The sequence below is a fragment of the Physeter macrocephalus genome, chromosome 3 (genome assembly GCF_002837175.3).
Source record: "Physeter macrocephalus isolate SW-GA chromosome 3, ASM283717v5, whole genome shotgun sequence".
Lineage (NCBI taxonomy): Eukaryota > Metazoa > Chordata > Mammalia > Artiodactyla > Physeteridae > Physeter > Physeter macrocephalus.
The window spans coordinates 15,916,670-15,938,906 of NC_041216.1; the positions used below are offsets into that span (position 1 = coordinate 15,916,670).

Sequence of the window (22,237 nt, forward strand, 5' to 3'; positions counted from 1 at the left end):
AATATATATATATATATATATATATATATATATATAGGGATGGAGTAGAAGAAAAGGGGAATGTAATAATGATGATGATCACTTACTGAGCACGTGTTATGTATATACTCATGATCTCTAAAAATTATACAGAAGAAATGTGTGGTCACTTGGCCAGTGGAGGCTGTGGAGTTAGCAGATGATGGTTAAAACTGTTAAAGAAACCTAACACAAGCAGTACAAAGTAGGGGACATTCGAACTATACATATTTCAATTCTAGGAGGAAAGTATTATTACTCCCATGCTATGAATGTGGAACTGAGGCTCAGAGAGGTGAAGTGATTTTCCCAGAGCTACACAGCTCCATGTCCGTGCTGGGGTGCAAACCTAGGCCTCTCTGGCTCTAAATCCTGTGCTTTCCCCACAAAACCATCTCCAACTGTGACGGGCAGAACAAGTCAGCAGAATCGGCCTTCTGACAGAGGCAGTGCCCCTTCCCTCCACACTGGGCTAATGTCCCTGCTGTCAAGGTAGAAGACAGAAATCTAGCAACCACACCCTTACCTGCTGTGATAGCCACGGTAGTGGAGAGAATGTAGCCCACACTGGCAATCAGAGAGGAGTCATACATCTGTGAGGCTTGACCTAAAAACCTTCAACACAAAAGCACTCTGGTCAGTGGGCTGTCGAAAGGCCGAGGTGAAAGCCGATGACTGCAGGCTTGGTCTGAAAATACGAAGATGAGGCATGAAGGAATATTCCTTGGGATTATAAAGATGCCAGCCTCGTGTGTCTCCTGGGCTGGGGTCCACGCTTTGCTCCTACTCTTCCTCTGGACACACAGCCTGAGGCCCATCCCTCTCCCCGTCCAACACCTCTGACCACATGGTTCTTACGGCCGCAATGCCCTCCTCCTCACCTCTGTGTTCCCTGCATCCCCTACCCACTAAAAAGCCATTCCTGGTCCCTTAACACTCCAAGAAACTCCTGTAGCGCTTATCACGTCCTGCCTCGTGTTATAATTATTCTTTTAAACAAATTTTCTTCTTAATTCAACTCTCACTGCAACAAATATAGGAAAAAGAGAGAGTAAATTAGAGTCACTCCTAATCTCTCCACCTAGGATAAACACTCCATCATTTAGGAATATATTCTCTGTCCATTCTCTGCATAGCATTTGGGTTATTGTCGCAAAGTTCCTTACACCATAACACACTTCCCACCCAACTGTAATCGTCTGTTTACCCGGCTGTCCTCGGACCTGGGCTGTGAGCACCTTGAGTTCAGTGACTATCGCACGTCTCTGTGAGTGGAAGGCCCAGCACGGGCCCGGCACACAGCAGGCCTCGATGAATGTGTGATGTGTGAGTGAGAAGCTTCCTGAGGAGGGCGGGACACCTGATCATCTTTATAAGCCCTGGAGGGCACAGCACAGAGCCTTGCATTGGACAGAGGCTCAGGGGTGATGACCAGAATCATTGTAGGAGGACTAAGCATAGTCATAATCAGCATAATAATAGTAACAAAAATCATAAAAGAAGCTATTTACTGGACGCTACCCCGTATCCTACTAGAGCCTGCTGCGATTCAGTTAGGTAGGGGTTCCTGTTAGGTCATTGCAGACGGGGAGTCTGTGTCTTAGAGAAGCTGAGGAGCAGGCCTAGAGCAGAGGGGTGTGGGGCGCAGGGTGGGGAGGGAGACAGACGCCAGGGTTCCAGTCTCAGCTCCTCCGGTTCCTGGCCTCTCCCAACAGTTCCTTACATGCAAAATGAGGATGATACCATTGTCGTGGGGACCAAATGAATTCAAGTTTCTGTGAAGGCAGTGAGGGCACAGCTTACACTGGGCACCCGGGTGGCAGCGGTCACCGCTATGTTCCCCGGAGGCACCGCTGGTGGATGGTGAGCCCCAGCGGCTGGAGTCCAGGGCCTGACCTGTCCGGGGTGAACCAGCCCCATGCACCACACTGAAACCTGCACTGTCCACCCTCCGTCCCCACGCAGGTTTGTCACGTGCTCACCCAGGCCCCCTGCTGGGCACCGGATCTCTGACGTGAGCAAGGGTCTACCCTCAGAACTGCTGCTTCTGAGGCAGAAACCATCACCTTGCTCTTCTACTTGGAAAGATTTCTTGAGGACAAGAAAGTTGGAGACAACTTTCTGTCTTCCACCGGGCAGACAAATAGGTGCCTCACGGAGACAGCACAGCTTCTTCTGAGGCCCCGGAAGTGGGCACCTGCCTTGGTCCAGATGGGAATCAAGGCTGCCTCTGATTGCGTGGTTCTCACATTTTGAGGCAGAGGGAAAAATACATCCAACTCCAGGCTTTGCAAGCGGCACGGCACCCCTCCATGTGATAACTCAGCAAATTAGCGACCCCTGTCTCTCCACAGTGGATGCCAAACCCTGGCGACAGAACATTTGAATGTTCTACCTGCCCTACAGCTTCAAAAACAATTGTAATCAGGCCCAGAAGCTGGAAGACACCTTTGTGGGGAAGCCCAGCAGGAAAAGAATCTGCAACTCACGCGGCTTGATAGATAGCAGTTGCCACCATGCACACGAACATCACGTAGAAGACGGGGTAGTCGAGCTGCAGGTCCCCCTGTACGGACAAGACGAGCATGCCGGCCACAGCCTTTGCTGTCACCACGGTCATTGAGCCTGCAGAAGGTTAACAAGGATGTGCGGGAGCCTCAGAGACACGGTGGGGGGGACAGCTTATAAACTCAAAGGACAAAGTGACCAAGATGCAGGGAACACGGGCAGAGCCCAGCCAGTGATTTACACAGTGAGAAGATCCTATCGGCATTGGTTCTTCTGTACCCTCCCGTGAAAGCAGAGAGTAAAGCAAAACCCCGAAGGGTATTTCCAAACGCCCTTCTAAACTCTACCAAGAAAGGGTAGTGGGTTCACTGTGAACTCCAGAGTGGCAGCACTGTGTCTGGAACACAATGCAAGGTCAAAACAATCGAATGTATCAATGAACTTCTTTTGAGTATCATTCTCACGGCAATCACAAGAAAAATGTGGTGTGTACAGAGCTCAGGAGTTTTCTGTGTTGTTTTTTTGGTCTTTTAAAATGCTTACTTGGGCTTCCCTGGTGGCGCAGTGGTTGAGAGTCCGCCTGCCGATGCAGGGGACACGGGTTTGTGCCCCGGTCCGGGAAGATCCCACATGCCGCGGAGCGGCTGGGCCCGTGAGCCAGAGCCTGCGCATCCAGAGCCTGTGCTCCGCAACGGGAGAGGCCACAGCAGTGAGAGGCCCGCGTACCGCAAAAAAAATTAAAAAATAAAAAAATGCTTACTCACTGGTATTTTTAAAAACATTTCTTTAGACCAGAGGTCTCCACATGTTTTGGAATGCATACCCCTATGCATACGTATATACTTTTCAAATATATAAACATTTATTTATTTTAAAATTATAGTCATGTAACACTGTGCTTATATGGTATATACACCATAAAACGTGTAGAAAATATACTTAAAAGGTGGAGATAAAAATAAATACCAGGGAGGGAGACGCAAGAGGGAAAAGATATGGGAACATATGTATAACTGATTCACTTTGTTGCAAAGCAGAAACTAACACACCATTGTAAAACAGTTATACTCCAATAAAGATGTTAAAAAATATATATATATTGAAAAAAATTAAATAAATAAAAGTAGTTATGTGTAGGTAGTGAGGTTAAGGCCCATTTGATTGAAAATATCGCATATTCTTACATCACTTGTTATGATGAAGAGATTCCTATGTAAATAAAATTACAAATAGCTATAAAAAAAAATACCAGTTCTAATATTTTTTCTTCCCACACACCCACCTCACTATGGAGACCACTGCTTTACCCAGTGCTGCAGAAACGACTTCTAACTCTAAACTGTTGGATGCCCCTGCCAGAGCAGGAATTAAAAGGAACTCCCAAGTATGGTACAAATGAAGTTCCTTGTTCTGGCTGAAATGCTTTGCTTTCCTATTTTTCTCAGCGTCTGCTCATTTTGCCTTCTCCTGCCAACAGCCCAGCAGACACAGAGGCTTCTGGGCCCCTCAGCTACTTAGACTACAGTTTTCAAACATCAGCAGGCAGGTAGGACAAGCACTTTTTCCAGGCTGTCCTTGTTGGTGAGGAGGGGGCAGAAAGGAATTGGCCAACGTGCCTCAGAACGTTCTGACCTTCCAACTCACCAGGAGAGAACGTTTTCGGACCGTGATCTTCCAATCCACTTTGCAAACAAAATCATCAAGGAACGGACCACTGAGTCATGCTGCAACAGGAATGAACCTCTACAACATGACGCTCAGTGAAAGAGGCCAGGGACAAACAGCCACATGGTGTACGATTCCGTTTATTTAATAACGTCCAGAAAGGCAAATCCATAGAGACAGAAAGTAGATTAGTCATTGGCCAGAGCCTGGGAGGATGGAAAAATGGGGAGTGACTGCTAGTGGGCACAGGGTTTCTTTTTGGGGTGACAAGAATGTTCTGAAATTCAATTATGATGATGGTTGCATCCTCTATGAATATATTAAAAATCACTGAATTGTATACTTTAAACAGGTGAGCTTTACAGTTTGTAAACTATATCTCAGTAAAGCTGTTAAAAAAAAAAAAAAGGAACCCTGTCCTACGATGACATATCTGTGTGTTTTATGGCCTGTCGCTGGAATGGGGGCTTGCTGTCGGAAGGACAGAAGGAAACAACACACACTGGGGACCATTGCTTGTCTCATTTAATCGCCTCTCCCCCTGAGATCTGGGTGTCCTCTTAGGCCCATTTTTAGAGGACAGTCACAGGGACAGTCACTAGGAGGTAGCGGCAGGGCCGCACCCACCTCTCCCTCTCCAGGAAGAAGGGGTGCTTCTCACAGCTCTACTTAGTAAATCTAACTCTATGTGGGGTGAGAGCCTTGCCCCAATCTGATTTAGGAGCCATTTCCCCCATTGCACCCATGCCTTTAAAAGGAAAAAAAAAAAAAGAGAGCAAAATCAATTCTTGCCTTTGAATCCAGAATTAAGTCTTAACCTCTGATAGGTCTTACATGGACTCTTAGGGGCTCACCTGTTGGAACCTGTTCCACCCCTGACTTCTCTGAAATAACCTCTTAACCCCCCACCCTTACCCTTACTCTACTTTCTTCTTTGTCACTGTAATTGTCACTGCCCAAACTTATACTATCTATGTATTTGTCAACTCGTTTACTGTCATTTCCTCCCTCTCAGAATGGGTGGCACCCTGAGGGGACAGGTGTCTGTCTGGCTCACTGCTCTAGCCAGTTTGCAGCACCACTCCTGGCACTTAGGAGACACGGTATTTGAGCAAGAACACCGAACGCTGTCAGCAGCACAATGGAACTGACAAGGCCTGCGTCCAGTTAGCAGGGACCCAGCTCCTGCAGCCGCCGATGCAGAGGGACCAGCCTGAGCCGGCCTCCAGCAGCTCCTGGGTCCAGATGCCACAGCTCAGTAAACAAAACCCACATTTCCTTTTGGTGCTACTTAGTGGTGGCAAAACTCAATCTCCAGGACCCTCACTTACCAAGTAACGCCACCAAGAGGAGAATCACAACGATGTTGTTGGCGTTCCTCTCCTTGTAGAAGTACAGCAGCAAGCAGAAGAGAATGATCTCCACGAGCTACAGAGAACAGCAAGGCGGGGAGGTCAGTGGGGGCCATAGGCAAGACCAGGAGACCCTGGAGGGCTGGGCTGGAGTTTATGCTGCTGATTGCATCAGTCACAGGCCCTCAGAGTTGAAAGGGAATTGAAACATCCAGTATTTCCCAAACCGCTGATACATATCCTGCAGGAAAGCAGGGAATGCTGAATCTCTCTACTCCCAATACTGAAGAGCAGTTCACCTCGTGGTGAGGCTCTGAGGGTGCTGTGCTGGCCTCAGGTCCATCCTGTCTTGGATGGTCAAGATTCATCAGGCTGAGCTGGTGTCCCATTTCACTGCTCCATGGTAACCCCCACTAAAACTGGGAGTTGGTCAAAGAGGGAGCTGCTTGTTCGGCGAGGAGAAGAGCTCTTTGGTTAAGTATATAAGTATATATACCACTTGTCTGCTAACCAAGCCTCCACTGCGTGCAGCTTGGTAGAGTCGAAAAAAAGAGGACTTCTGGAGTCAGGGAGGCCCAGTTATGAGCTTGGATCTCCTTCTAAACTAGTTGTGTGACCTTAGCCAGGTCACTTAAGTTCTCTAAACCTCAGTGAAACAGGGATAAGAGTTCTTAACTTAGAGGGCCATAATCACAGCTTATACTTAATGAACTCATAAATCTGCCAGGCTCTATTCTAAGCATTTTATCTTTACTCAACTCACTAAATCAGCATCATAATTCTATGAAGAATCTCAAGCTAGCAAATGGCAGAGCTGGGATTTGAACCCGGATAGTCTGGCTCCAGGGGCCATGCGCTTTCCCACTAGGCTACACTGCCTGCAGATGGGGGCCCAGTGCCTGGTGTTCAGAAGGTGCTCCGTCAGTAGAATCTTACTAGACAACAGCAAGTTTGAAAACTCTGAAGTTTGAGAAGTTCCCCGCCTTTGCAGCAACAGCTTGTCCTTTCTATTCCTTAAAGGTCCAGACATTTGGCAATACTTTTCCAAGGAGTTAAGCCAGCCCCAGCCCCCAGCAAAATGAAAGCAATGGCTCAGCTCTGTTTGCCTATCCCAACCTCCTACCGAAGTTCATTTATCACAAAAACCAATGGAGAAACATTAATGAGCATTTTAAAAAGAAAAAAATTGTTAAATTCCTCAGAATTAGAGACCATAAAACACAGCTGCATTCATTTTCCTGTTTCTTCCTGTCTTTGTCACAGTGAATACATATTTTATCTACTTGTCATCACAGTCAAAGCACAGTTTTGTGCTGGGCTGTTGTTAGTTACCGTAAACAATTTTCATGTTTTATGAAGTTGTCATCATTATCTTTAATTGTTGCAAAATACGCCATCAAGCAGATGTACAGTTACTCATCAACTCTCCCAACTGCGTACATTTGGGCAGGGGGTTGGGAGTGGCCGATCTCCCCCCCATTCTTCATGATGCTTAAACACACACTGGGAGAGCACTTGGCGTCCTATCGTGAGATGGCTGTATATGTGTTGGTGCTTCCTGATGGACCATGAGCTCCGTCAGCCTGTCTCGTTTAGCTTTTATACCCACAGTGTCTGGCACATAGCAGACGCTCAATAAATATTTATTGAATTTGATTTGGCCCAATCTTTCCAGCTGGCGGCACTGCCTCACAGTGATGATGGAGGAAGCCAAACTGAACTGGTCACTGAGCATCTGTCACGTGCTGGGTGGACATGACAGCCACCCCGAGTCCAGTGACCCCGCCAGTTAACGTACAGAGAGGGAGGCAGAGCATGCGGCTGAGTGCCTTGGTTACGGCTACACAGTATGTAATGGACTCGAGCCCAGGACTCTCTGAAAGAGAAGCCCGGAATCTATCATCTGCCTCACGGACAATCTGAGGAAAAAGGATGTTCGGGGCCTCTACAGCAGGCCCAGGATGCTTGAGTCAAGGCAAAACGGTGAACACCTTCGTTAGCAGGCTGTGGTGACTCGTGAGGCCAGGCAGGCTTCAGGTCCAACTCGGCTCTCACGGGACTCTGAGCAAGTTTGCTAACCCTGAGATCCACTTTTCTCATCCATAAAATGGGGAGAAAAACACCTATGTTATAGGACTATCGAGGGAGTCTGAGATGTGATGAAACAAAATCTCACACATTGAGGTCTAGGGAAGTCATTCTGGCTCATACATGATTTAACTCAGATTTGATGCTAACAGAGACTTCCCCAGTGGTGCAGTGGATGAGAGCCCGAGCTCCCAATGCAGGGGACCCGGGTTCGACCCCTGGTCAGGGAACTAGATCCCACATGCATGCCTCAACTTAGAGTTTGCATGCCACAACTAATGAGCCCGCCTGTCGCAACTAAGACCTGGTGCAACCAAGTAAATAAATAAATATGAAAAAAAAAAGATTAAAATGGAGAAATTAAAAAAATATTTATGTTAACTGAAACGGCCTATTTGTGGCCTTTCAAACATACATTGTACACCTGCTTTAATTATTAAAGGGTACACTGACCAGAAGTAAAGAATGTTCACATTAAAAATAAATATTAAATGCCTCCCTTCATGGGATGCCAATGCTAGTACCCCTGCGATGATAAGATTCCCTTCCCAGGTACCAAGGACAGACCGACTTGCTGTGTACATGATGATCTGTTTTTTGTTGTTGTTGTTTTATACTTTAAGGAATGTATCCCTGACTTGTTTAATGTTCTTTGACCTGAGAAGATATAAAACTGTGCTGAAAACCATGCTTCTGCAGAGCAGTTCCTCGGAGTTATCTGAGAGGCCGTCTCCCAGGCTATAGTCCTCAGTGTGGCTCAAATAAAACTCCTCGTTTACTGGTTATTTTTGTTGATAGATAATACATTAAAAAGTGTTTAACATGGTGCAGGGGGAGCAGGAATACACCAGTAGCTTTATCAAATACCTTAGATGTTTTCCTTGATTAGGCTATTTGTAATCAGTTTAGATTACAATTAGTCAATTGTAATCTATTTGTAACCTTGATTAGTTCTGGTTGGGGGTTTAGGAGATAAAGTCTGCAGTGTCTCCCGTGTTTCTATCAGCTTCTATCAGCTGTGTGATAGCGGGCAAAAAAAAAAAAAAAATTCTTTAACTGTTGAAAATTTTAACTTTTTTTCTTACCATAACAGTTTTAAATGCTCACTGTAGAAATTTTGGATAATATGTAAAGACGAAGGTGAAATAAAAACACAATCATAATTCCATCTCCCAGAGACAACTACTGATGGAGTTTCTGTTTTTCTATCCAATCTTTTACAGGTAACGTACAGACCTACAAATACCTCTAAAAAATCAAGTTATCATACTATACATGCAGTTTTCGACATTACTCAGGACACAAGTGAAAAAAAGCACTTCCCCAGGAACTACATGCTCTCTGTGAGCGTGGTGTTTGGCGCTGTGAAATACATCATGATTCCCGTGAACCCCGTCTTGCTGGGAATTTGGGTTTCTGGTTCCTAGGACTCCATCCCCACCCCCACCATCTCAGGTGGAAGGACCGAGGCTTCTCTTACCATGTACAGGAGAAAAGGCCAGCTCACAAGATGTCTGATGATGTTCTCGCCTGTCATCTTCTCGTGACTGTTGGGTGCGAATGTCACCAGCAAGTAGGTGCCCACGATGGCCAGACCGCAGCCAATGAAGGATAAGATGTAGCGCCCTGCAGGGAGGGGGAGGCCATCACCGGGCTTATTGCAAGCGCCCGCCCCAGTCCAGCATGTGTCTTTGGGGTAACATATGGGGACCTGTTATTGCTTGAATTTTGGGTTTTTCTTTACTTGAAAAAAAATAGAGTATCTTCATGAATGTCATTTTTTTTCTACTTTTTTGGCCCCGCCTCAAGGTATGCAGGAACTTGGTTCTCCCACCAGCAATCGAACCTGTGCCCCCTGCAGAGGAAGTGTGGTGTCTTAACCACTGGGCCGCCCGGGAAGTCCCCTGAATGTCATTTTTTTAAGATACATTTAGTGTTAAAAAAAATTTTTAATAAGATAGCATGCATACAAAAAAGTGCTCGATGAATTCTTACAAAGGGAACTCACACATGTAACCAGCACCCAGGTCGAGAAAGGGAACATTCGTAGGACCCCCAAATCCCCACTCGTGTCCCCTTCCAATCACTAGCCCCCACCCCCAGGGCAACACTTTGACTCCTACCAGCACTGACCATTTGCCTGGGTTTGTACGTTATATCAATGGATTTGTACAGTACGTTTTCTTGTGTCTGGGTTCATGCAAGACTATGTGAGATTCATCTGTATCCTGGTATGTGGTGGTAGTTTCTTCATTCTCACTGCTGTACAGTGGTCCATGTGTGAATGGGATACAATTTATCATTTCTACCGTTGATAGGCATTTAAGTAGTCTCCAGTCTTGGGTTATAACAAATCACGTTGCTACAAACATTCTTGTGCATGTCATTTGGAAAACATATGCATGTAGTTCTATTGGGTACAAAACTAGGAGTGGAATTCCTGTGTCACGGAAGATGTAGATGTCCAGTTTAGTAGGTATTTTCGAAACGTTTTCCAAAGTGGCTGTACCAATTTACACTCCCACCAGTAGCGTATGAGCAAAACTGCATATTTTTTCTTCATTTTAGCCGTTCTGGTATTGCACTCTGGTTTTAATATGCATTTTACAAGGAACATTCTAAAGCTAGATGGGCTAGATAAAAACAAAAAACAAAAAAACCTCAAAAGCAAACCTTCAGAGCCTACAGTATGCCTTTGAAAAACTGTCTCAGCCTCTCCCAACTGGCTCTTTAACCTACTCCCAAGGGAGCTATCTAAATACTATCAATGCTCTACTCCACAGACCTGTCAGAAATTGTTGGTGGCCCAGGAGGCACGCTCCTGGGCGAAGGACCAGAGTCTCCTGACTCTTCCCCAGGGTCCTGTCACACTCCAGTGGAACCCTGTGGGGTTGGTGAAAAGCCTCTGGTGGAAGCTGAGTGAGCCCAGCCCCAGGCAAGCTGAAAAGGGCTGTGAGTTCTGAGCTGCACATGTTGTGACCACAGGCTTCTGGATTTTTCTGTGATAGAATTAACTCTACCCGTTTCATTTCACTGTCTCGAGGAAACGTGATACCATATTAAATGTCCTTTATTTTCATTCTAGGCCTCAAAAGGTGTTCAAAAACCAGTTGTTCAATTGCTCAGTGAATGAATGAACCATGGTTAAACTCAACATGGTAAGTTCTGTGCAAGTCTATTGTCTTAAGTTCTCCGTAGGCAGGGACAGGTCTTACTCATCAATATGCCTGCATTGTCCAGCAAAGGTCTAGCACTGGGTGAATGTTTGCTGAACTTAATAGAACTCGAAGCAGGGCAGCTAGGTACAGTTGTGCAGGTTGCTCACTGCACAAGGGCAGTGAAGAGGGCTAAAATCTAGCCCATGCTCTGCTCACCAAGGCATTTGCCCACAGAACTATAGATGCCCAGAGGGGCATCTTTTTCTAATTCACATAGGGCATGCCTCTCATTCCAGGACCACCTAGCATGACCCTGGAAGGGACATAAACCTCTACACTGATCTCAGAACCAGCCCCGCCCCACCCCTCCCCCAGCAGAATTACTACAAATCATTCTGAGTCTTTTAGTCTTTGTGGCGTCATTTGTTTGCTGAGCAGTAGTTCTGCTTTTTTCAGTGTAAGATTCTTTTCTTTTTCCACCTCCTGGCCCAATCTTGCTGTTACTCTACACCAATGATTCAGAACAGTGGTTCCCAAATGTGGCTGTATGTCTGCAGCATCTTGGGAGCTTCTTCTCCCTGACATTTTGTGTTTAAAAATTTTCAGACACAAGGACTTCCCTGGTGGTGCAGTGGTTAAGAATCCGCCTGCCAATGCAGGGGACACGGGTTTGAGCCCTGGTCCAGGAAGATCCCACACGCTGTGGAGCAACTAAGCCTGTGCACCTCAACCACTAAGCCTGTGCTCTAGAGCCTGTGAGCTGCAATTACTGAGCCCGCGTGCTGCAACTACTGAAGCCTGTGTGCCTAGAGCCCCTGCTCCACAACAAGAGAGGCCACTGCAATAAGAAGCCTGCTCGCCGCAACTAGAGAAAGCCCACGCACAGCAACGAAGACCCAACACAGCCAAAAATAAATAAATAAAAATAAATTTATATTAAAAAAAAATCTTTAATAGTAAGCACCCATAGGTCCACCACCTAGATTCTTAATTAACATTTTATTATACTTGCTTTATCCCATATCGCGATCCATTTTCTTCAACCCTCCACTCGTTCATCAAGCCAGGTTATTTTTGGATACATTTCAAAGCAAGTTGCAGACTAATATACTTCACCCTGGGGAGCTTTATGAGAATGCAAATGCCCAGGCCCCAGCCCAGATTTAAAGTCTCTGGGGATAGAGCCTGGACCCACCATCATGTCACTCCTTAACTCCTTAGCATGGCTTGTAAGCCCCTGCATCATCCAGTTCCTCCATGCCTCCTTGCTCTCATGTCCTGCTTCCTCCTTTACAGCAACGAAGACCCAACACAGCCAAAAATAAATAAATAAAAATAAATTTATATTAAAAAAAATCTTTAATAGTAAGCACCCATAGGTCCACCACCTAGATTCTTAATTAACATTTTATTATACTTGCTTTATCCCATATCGCGATCCATTTTCTTCAACCCTCCACTCGTTCATCAAGCCAGGTTATTTTTGGATACATTTCAAAGCAAGTTGCAGACTAATATACTTCACCCTGGGGAGCTTTATGAGAATGCAAATGCCCAGGCCCCAGCCCAGATTTAAAGTCTCTGGGGATAGAGCCTGGACCCACCATCATGTCACTCCTTAACTCCTTAGCATGGCTTGTAAGCCCCTGCATCATCCAGTTCCTCCATGCCTCCTTGCTCTCATGTCCTGCTTCCTCCTTTACTCATCACCCTCCAGCTACACTGGCCTTACTGATACCGGACACACCAAGCTTATTCCTGCCTCAGGGCCTCTGCACCTGCTGCTCCTTCTACATGGAACACTGCCCACAGATCTTGGCATTGGTAGTCTCCTTAGTATCAGTTAGGTCTGGGCCCCACCTCTTCAGAGAGTCTAACCCTGACCAGTCTAGGAAAAGCATCCCCACATCCCCAGTGCCCCAACAAAAAGCATTCTATTTTCTCTGAAGACTCGCTAAGATCTAGAATTATTGTATTTAGTTAGTTATATAGTTAACTTGTTTACTGTATGTCCTCCCCTCCAACACACATATACATTAGACGGTAACCTCCATGAGAGTAGGATCCTCATCTGTCCTCCTGCTATATCTCCAGCACCTACAACAGAGGGTGGCACTCAGTAGGTAACTTCTTCCCCACTCCTTGGGTTTCTATGTGGAGGAAGCTCCAATGGACCGACACTTCTGCCTCTTGCCCCATTGGTCTGCATTTCTCGACCGAAATGGAGTTAATCTATCGAAAGAATTTAAACACTCAGGCTTTGATATTTTTTTCTCCCTTCTCTGCCCCAGGATATGTACGGCAGTAATTCTGGATAAGTGTTCCATTCTGTAAACCCAAACATTTCCTTGGGAGACTGGCCCAAGGTCTAGCTGTGGGCTGGAGCGCATTGGGGGAGAGTGTAAGCAAGGTCATGTGGCTGCGTGTTCTAATCTAGCTTTTATTAGTAATAAAGCATAACTTCTGATCTCCTGTGTTTGACTTCCTTGTTTAGTTCTGTTTTAAAAGTCAGTTAGGGAAAGAGGGTGCCTTTTACTGGACCTCCTAAAATCCCAGCAATAGATGTTCAATAAATATTGATTGAATTGAATAAATGAAAGCCCATTTTAAAAAGTTGCACAGATGGTTCTGATGTGTAGCCAAGTTTGGGAACCAGTGACGAAAAAACCCATCTCTCAGGAGCCTGATGAGGGTGGGATACAGAACCACACTGGGGAGCAGGAGAAAAATGATCTCTGCATTGGGGTGAGCTGGTTTCATAATGAAGAAAAGCACAAGCATACAATTAAGAACAGAGCTCAAATCCACGAACTTACTCAGAAAGTCTTTAGGTTTCCATTTTTCTTTGATGAATATGATTCCTATGATGGCGCTGGCTATAAAAAAAAAAAAAAAAGCACAGAGAGAAGAGCATTGAGGCTGCCATCAGTCAAATGGAGTCCCTTCGCCAGTGCCCTTTGGGTTGGCTCATTTGCATTGGAGCTTGCCTAAGCTCTCACTCATGCCCCCAAGAGCTCAGTCTCTTGTTATTAGAAACAGAGGCTCCTCTCTGAGCCTCCCTGAGGATTTCCTACCAAGGAACACCGGGGGTTGAATACTTGCTGTGTGACAGGCAACTTACACAAGTTATTTCTGGCGTGTTTGCTCTTTGAGGTGGGCACTGTTATGATTCCATGTGGAAAATGGGGACACTGAAGCTGAGAGAGGGAAAGGACCCACTCAAGACCATGCAGCTGGCAAGGAAAGGCTGGGCTCGAACCTAGGACTGTTGGAGGCCAGGGCTCTTACTCCTTCGGAAGGCAATGCCTACCTCTGACATTTCCCCCCTGGTTCTTTTCTTTTTACTCCCTGACTCTTCCACGTTTGCAGATGTACTCAAACTTTCTTGTGACTGTCCTAAAGGATGGGGCTGGCATTCACCGTGAACAGACCTGGGTTACTATCTCAGGTCTGCCTCCTCTGGCTGGGTAACCTGGGTAGGTCACTTCACCTGAGAGTCAGTCTCCTAGTCTCTGAAATCGTGTGCTGGATCCAGCCTTCACCAGCTTGATGAGGGTTAATAGCCAGGAAACCATTGGTAGCTTGGAATCAGCGACAGTGTGGGTATTTACACCCTTTACATCAGAAACATTAAAAATCAGGTCTTCTTTTTCTTCTTCCACTTTTCTGTCCCTTCCCTTCTTCCCTCCCTCCCTCCAACTTCTCTTTCTTTTCTTTTTCTTCTTCTCTCATTCTCTCGAGTTGGTTTATCAGCACATCACTGAAAATACCTACTTCTCAGAGTCATAGGGGTAATTAAATGAGATAATATATGCAAATCACTTGGTACATGCTCAATAACTGAGTTATTATTATTATTATTAAAGTACCTGGAACAGTGACTAATAAGTAATAGGTACCCAATAAATGGTGATTATTATTTTAATATTTATTTGTAATATTATTTTTCACTTGGTGACTTAAGAAACTCTAGGAGCCCCTTAATTTCTAGGGGATGATATGTGAAGTCCCATCATTATAATTCAGCCCATTTTCAAGAATTTGGTTATTTGATCCTTATTAAAATTCAAAGACTAAGATTTAAAGCACTTAGTCATTCAGTCACATATTCCTCATTGTCAATAAAGGTTCTGAGAGCCCTTTGGATAGATGAGCAATGGGCAGAGGACAAACCTAAATACCTATTGGGGCTGGGCAACAACACAGATGTAGAAAGTGGGCCAGATGTAAGACAGTAGACAGAAGCTGAGACTATGGCAGACAACTTGCCTCAACTAAAGGCGCTCAAATGATATTTTGAAACGATACTGGGTGGGAAAGAACACAGCATGCCTGAGGACCTCAGTCATCTTGTAGGCTGCCTGTTTACCAACCCTGGTCAAGAAAAAGAGGGGCTTTCAATAAATAGGATCAGGGAAAGCAAATAGATTTCCGCTCCTCTGCCAACTCCTAGTAATTGGTAATGACTGCCTGAAGCTCTGAGAATTCTGAGGGCCCATCCAAGCTCACTATGATTGATTAGTGATATCTCCCTTGGGTACTGCAGGGGCACATAAATGCCATGCATATGCCATCCCTGGTATTGAAGAGGCCCTCTTAATTCCAGGAGGATTAAGACTCAGAATAGGATTTTCTCCTTTAAGAGCAGAGAAGAGATTCTCGGCACTGTAATGCTTACCAGCAAGATGGAAGGAAACATTTCAAAGCAAGTTCACTGTCCCTGCTCCTATGTACAAAAAACTATTGTTCACTAATCTACTAACATCTTTTACTTAAGAAGAAAAGAATTTTTTTTCTAATTCTATTTTATTTGTGACTTCATGGACATTAAAACTCCTTTGTCTTCCAGTTGGTTCAAACATTCTGAAACACTGGTTCAGTGATTACAGAAATCATAGAAAAATGGCAGATGAGACAGTTAGTGATGTTTTAAAAATGGTATCAGTTGATGTAAAAAGATCAGAGAATGAGTTGAATGTGCATTTCTTAGAGGTGCGAAATACCTGAACTCTGAAAGCTTACTTTATCTTGACGGTGTTAGGATGAATGTGTCAAGGTTTATCTTCCTTCTGCAGTAGAAATAAAAAGCAATTCTGATAAACTTTCTGAATCTTAAACAGATTCTGGAGGCAGACAGCCAGTTTGCATCCCAGCCCTGCTTCTTGCTAGCTGTGTGATTTGGGGAAAGTAACTTCACCACCCTGTGCCTCAGTTTCCTCATCTGTAAAATGGGGATAATAACAGTATCTCCCTCAAAAGGCTGCCAGGAGGATTAGAAGAATCACTGTCTGTAAAGTGCTTAGAGCAAGTCCTGCTGAGTATGAAGCCCTTTGTAAGTGTTAGGTATTACTAGCAAAGCAAAAGCTGGTTTGGTGAGTCTTGTTGATCCTGGCGGTGACCTGCTCACAGCGGTGGGCAAGTCCCAAGGGAGGGGCGGGGTGGGAGCTGGGTCTTACCTATCACGGAGACGGCGCTGAGGGGCACAATCAGCGACAGCGGGGCGAAGGCGTAGGAGGCAAACACGCCCAGCTCGCCCAGCAGCATCAGGAACAGGCCCAGCCACCATGTCTTGGTCTTGAAATAGGCCCGAGGGTCCTTGGAGCCCGCGAGGCGGATGTGACAGAACTTCTAGAAATCCGAGAAAGAATGTGATTTGTCCAGATCTCCGGGGAAAAGATGCTAAGATGCACGAATCCTAAATCCACCCTCCACTTTTAAAAATAGTTCGGGGAGGGCTTCCCTGGTGGCGCAGTGGTTGCGCGTCCGCCTGCCGATGCAGGGGAACCGGGTTCGCGCCCCGGTCCGGGAGGATCCCACATGCCGCGGAGCAGCTGGGCCCGTGAGCCATGGCCGCTGAGCCTGCGCGTCCGGAGCCTGTCCTCCGCAACGGGAGAGGCCACAACACAGGGAGGCCCGCATACAAAAAAAAAAAAAAAAAAAAAAAAGTAGTTCGGGGAGACCTGTCAAGTTCTTTTGGAGTTCTGACTCAGAGAAGAGTAAAGCAGTAGTGCGGAGCCTGTCCTCCGCAACGGGAGAGGCCACAACACAGGGAGGCCCGCATACAAAAAAAAAAAAAAAAAAAAAAAAAAAAGTAGTTCGGGGAGACCTGTCAAGTTCTTTTGGAGTTCTGACTCAGAGAAGAGTAAAGCAGTAGTGATCTAAATCTTAGGTTGCTATTCTGAGACAGTAGTTCTCAAATTGGCTGGGAAGCCTTAAATTCCCCGGGAAGCTTTGAAAAAATACATGTGCCTGGGCCTCATCCTCAACGGGGAGATGTGGGTGAGGCCTGGAAATGTGCATTTCTGATGCACATCATAGGCAACGAGCATCTAAGGACCCCCACTTTAGCCTGGCCCTTGGGTTGACTTTTCCCTCTAATAGCAATGCCCAGCAGTCCCCGTGTTCAGTGTGCCCACTTGGATACACTCCTTTCTGTAGAAATGCTGGCTGCTCTGCTGGGCAGCCCTGTGGGTGCTACTGGATCCTGCCCTCCCTCGGGTGGATACTTGGCCCAAGCATGGACAATATTCCTGGTTCTGGACATGTGAACTTGGGACACAGACCCTGAGGCAGTGACTAAGGAAAGCCAGAAAGGCATGTTGACTTAGAGGGTCAAGGCTGCCATGTGGGGAGGATCTTGATGAGGGCTGAACAGAAGCAGCTGCATAAGCAGAGGTGCTGGTCTGCAGAGAGAAGAGACGGAACCATAGAAGGAGCTAAGAGACCATGCAGCCTCGGGAACACACAGAAACACACACGTGTGTGTATGTGGAAGCAGAGTGTTCATGTGCCTGCTCGAGAGGGGCAGAGCGGCTCGCCGAAGCTGGAAGCTGTGCAGCGCTGGGGGAAAGCGTTGGCCAGTGTGCTGTGGGATTTGTCCTGCTGGCAGGTGTTAAGTCTTGGACTGGGTTTCCCAGAAGCAGTCCCTGAAACAAGGGCTGGGGAGCAGGGAGTTGATTTAGGAGGTGATTCCAGGAAGCATAAGTCAGGGAGTGGGAAAGTGAGACAGGGAAGGGAGGAGGACCAGTGAAGGGTGCTTTCATGGTGAGTTAGTGCTTTGGGCAACTGGGGCTCAGTCCCTCTGAGAAACCCTGTGAACTCCCCTCAGAACCATCCTACCCAAGGACGGGGGGCCTGGAGCATTTATCCACTGACTCCCATCCCCCACTGGTTGAAGGCTGCCCCGGGGCATTAACAACCGCCACCAGCACCCAACACACACAGCTGGCTTCCCAGCTGCACCTGCAGCCAGTGGGGCCAGTTCCCATGGTGTCGTCAACCGGCTCTAAACCACAGCTGCCTGTGAGCTCAACTAGGCCGAGGAGTTATGGGGCAGGGCGTACACAGCAGCTGCTCCAAGGCACCCCCCAGAGACTTTTAAGTAACGGAGAGCACTGTCTTCATAGTTGAGGGGTGATGGGGGATGAAGCGGGGGCAAAGAATCAAGAGAGATTCTGGAACAACCTAAAGGTATTGTCCCAGCCCTGGGATGGAATAGGCAATGTCCCCCAGAGAGGAGGCAGCCGGGCCTGCACAGATACCCTGGCTATCGGCTGTATCTCTGCCCCAGGCAGTGCTGGTGACTGAAACGTACCTGGAGGTTAAGCGCAATGCTGACCACAAGGTGTCCGAAAATCGCCAAGAGGGCACCGATCAAGTTTTCCTGTAAGGAAAGTTCACAGGAGCAGACATGAGCTGGGCCTAAGCCAAAGGGCCCCAGGACACATTTGAATCCAACTGTTTGTTGTCCCAAAACAGAACCAGCAACATCCATTACAAAGCCACGCCCCCCCAGACACTCTATTGGAATTTTTCTACCTGAGTTTACTCAGGCTGCCTTGCTGGTTTACAGAACACGGCCTGCAATGGGACACTACCAGAAAGCACCACCCTTTGTCCTCCAGTCACAAGGACTTGATAAGGCCTAAATCTGCTCTTCCAGTCCCCTTAATGTATTGACTTGGTATGGTCTTGAGCAGAAAAGCAATGTTCAGAAATCAGAATTTACAAGAAAAACACAGGCAGGGATACTATTTGCCATCTAATCAATGGAGTCTTCCTATTCCCAGAGGGGTCTCAATGAGACTCTTTTAAGTGGCAAAGTTGCTTAGGGCACTTTTAATTATTTAATTCATAAAAATTTAATTTACGTCACCTTAAGAATGAGGTTCAGATTCCTTAGCACGGCATTTTTTTTTAAACTTTATACAATGATTACTAAACGTATATTCACTGTAGAATAATTAGGAAATATAAATGAAAAGAACAATAACGCAAAAAAGATTAAAAGCCACCTGTCACTCTAAAACCCCCAGAGATAGTTACTGCAAACATTTTGGTCTTTGTAAAAATTTTTTTCTGTCCATGAATTCTGAGGTCAATGGCAATGTTAATTTATTTTTATAAAAATAATATTATAATTTGTTTTATAACCTGTTCCGTTACCTAAGATATTATAAATATATTCTCTTGATAGGCATATCTAATGCACCATTTTTAATAAATGTCCAAGTAACTCACCATTTGGATGTGCCATATTTTCTATCATTGCTTCTGTATTATTGGATACTTAGGCTATTTCCTTTTTTAAAAACAATGCTGTGATCGAACATCCTAGTTCATGCATTTTTGTGCATTTCTGAGGATTATTCCCTTGGGATAAATTCTTAGAAGTGGGACTGCTGGGTCAAAGTGTACGTGGCCCAGCATTTAAACCACACTGTGTTATGTCCTCAACACACCCTCCAGCATTATCCCGCTAAACACCAAAGGAATGCATCATTTTAACCAAATAGGAATCCTCTCCTCCCAGCATGGGCTTTCCCAACTCCTCCTTTGCTCAAGAGTCTCCTCCCACTGGTGCCCTCCCTTGTGAAATCTGCATGTTCTTCGAGGCCTGGGCCAGGCCCAAGTGGACCAGCAGTGAACATCAACACAAACTCAGTCCAGTAAAAATTAATTAAAAAAAAAAAAAAAGACAAACTCAGTCCTTCAATCCCTCTGGAAGGACAGATAATCAGCAAGCAGTAAGGGGGATAAAGTCAACCCTCCATCCCGCCTCCTGCCCGCCTCTTCCCTTCCCTCTCCCAGAGTGCTGAGGGCCCATAGAGCTGAGGGGGCCTTCCCAGAGAAGGGGCAGTCACTGTGGGATAGGGCAGGAGGAGGCCTGCTGATGGAAACCACCGTGGCTGTTCCCGACTTCTCCCCCTCAAGGTGCAGTGCTGCAGCATAAAGGAAAGATGCTGAGCTGGGTGCCAGGAGACCTGAGCTCTGGTCCCAGCTCTGCCACCACGTCGCTACATGGCCTCAGACAAGTCCCTTTCCCCTCACCAGACTTGTGTGTCCTCTCTGGACGACATAAGTGCTGGCCCAGACGACTGCTAAGGGCCCCTCCGGCCCTGACCCAAGCTTCTGGTCACAGCCAGACTGCTCAGAGAAACCAAGTGATGATCATGCCAGACAAGAAACCGACCAATTCATTTCACATAAAATAGCTCATTAACTGGAGGTTATTGGGGGCATCTCCAGGGACCCAAAGGAGCTGGCTTCCACTGCTTCCCAATACGGCTCTCAGCCTGAGCTACACTGGCTCGGTCCTTCTCCATCTCCACTGTTTCATGTTTTTTGGTTTCTTTTCAGTTAAACAGAAGCCATGCCCTTCCTGCAGGATCATAGAATCTCAGAGCTAAAAGGGTCACTGGAGGTCAATCAGGCCAGAGTTCCCAGATATGTCAATGGGGTTCCAAGGCAAAAGGCATCACGTGGTTAGATAAGTTTGGGAAACGCTGTATCCTCCATCCAGTGCACTGGCCCAGTAGAGGCTCTCAGAGGCAGTTTCTCCTGTCTAGCTCAGGTTTCCCAAACCCATTTGGCTCTAGAGCTCTTAGCTTAGAGTCCATCCACTGGCATCTGTAGTACATCTGCAATTCCCACCAGCCTGACATTTTAATCACTTTCCTTTCCTTCTGGTAACAGCACCCCAGTTGTGCTGTGGAGGACTCCCCCCATCCCCCTGCCTCCTCATTGGATAGTCCTGTTGGGACTGTCATTCAAAGTGCTCCAGTCTCCTCTCCTAGACAAGGATGGGCCTGTGACCCACGCTTGATTCAAGCCAGGCAGGTCAGAAGCTCTCTTTCTGGGTTCCAGATCCTGGACTGAGAAACACAACGGTGGATAAAGGCTGGTTCACTCCTGCCCGAGGTGAGGTTTAGCCAAGTCAGACCCCTGGAGCCTTCCTGGTTCCTGACCTTCTGAAGCTGGCTTCTCCAGCTCTTCCTTCTATTCCGGAAGCAGTCCCACAATCTTTTTTGCTTACGAGCTAGTTTCTGTTACTTGCAACCAAAGAGCCTAATAGAGTCAAGGCTTCACAGAACACAGTTTGGGAATATGTTTATTATCATTAGTCCAACTCCTAGTAAATATGTGTCCCCCCTCACTTTTATAGACAAAAACAGGGTAGCTTTTATGGACAAAAAAGGCTATGTGCATTTACTTTGCTTTTTTAAAAAAAATTATATATGTTATTAAAATAACAGATTCCCTGATCTGGTTTTTTGGAAACAAAACCTTAACAAGGAACTAAGTTATTCTTATAAGTCTAACAAACTGCATTTATGAATATAAGGAAACTGAAATTCTCTTAAATACTTCAGCTCTTCACATACAATAAAATTCTCTGACAACTTTAATTTTAAAAGACTTCTGCTTCCAGTAAGACGGAGTAGACGTTCTTTTTCCTATGCTTCCTGCTATGCACAACTAAAAACCCTGGACATTATATATAAAACAAACATAAGAAGACTGAAAGGTGGACAGAGGAAGGCGGACAGGCTAAGGATCTTGGGACCTGAGGAACCACATGGTAGGGAGTTCCTTGAGTTTTCTTTTTGCCTCATGTATCTCAGACTTGGAGCTGAAGAAACTGGCAACTTGGAAATAGGAACAGGTGTGACCCAAAAAAGCCCCAAGAAGGGCTTCCCTGGTGGCGCAGTGGTTGAGAGCTTGCCTGCCGATGCAGGGGACACGGGTTCGTGCCCCGGTGAGGGAAGATCCCACATGCCGCGGAGCGGCTGGGCCCGTGAGCCATGGCCGCTGAGCCTGCGCGTCCGGAGCCTGTGCTCCGCAACGGGAGAGGCCACAACAGTGAGAGGCCCGCGTACCGCCAAAAAAAAAAAAAAAAAGCCCCAAGAAAAGCCTGCACTCTAGTCGGAGAACAAGGAAAGGAGCAGCCAAGCCAGGCAGAAAGCTTTTAGACAATAACTGATGTACTCCAAACACTGCCGGAAAATAAAATATGGCTCCACCCTGCCCATGCCAGCATAAGCCAAGGAGGGAGCTTAGATTTCCACCCTTTGGAGGCTGTAACAAAGCAACCCAACTCCCCTGCTAGGACTATCAGAGAAGGCCAAGTGGGGAGCTGAGGCCAGTGATGAGGCGGTACCCGCCTCC

At 46.4% G+C, this 22,237-nt stretch overlaps 1 protein-coding gene across 6 annotated transcripts in view; it reads right to left on the reverse strand.

Annotated features, from left to right (window-relative positions):
- Positions 1-22,237, reverse strand: part of NIPAL3 (NIPA like domain containing 3) — a 51,215-nt gene that overhangs the window by 9,599 nt on the left and 19,379 nt on the right. For all 6 annotated transcript variants that reach the window (XM_024125258.1, XM_024125259.2, XM_055083608.1 and 3 more), the window contains 7 exons: positions 18,384-18,452; positions 16,246-16,417; positions 13,606-13,665; positions 9,112-9,257; positions 5,523-5,619; positions 2,508-2,643; positions 545-633 (listed from right to left, as the gene is read on the reverse strand). In XM_024125258.1, coding sequence (XP_023981026.1) covers positions 545-633; positions 2,508-2,643; positions 5,523-5,619; positions 9,112-9,257; positions 13,606-13,665; positions 16,246-16,417; positions 18,384-18,452 — 769 coding nt within the window. The remainder of the gene's footprint in view (positions 1-544; positions 634-2,507; positions 2,644-5,522; positions 5,620-9,111; positions 9,258-13,605; positions 13,666-16,245; positions 16,418-18,383; positions 18,453-22,237) is intronic.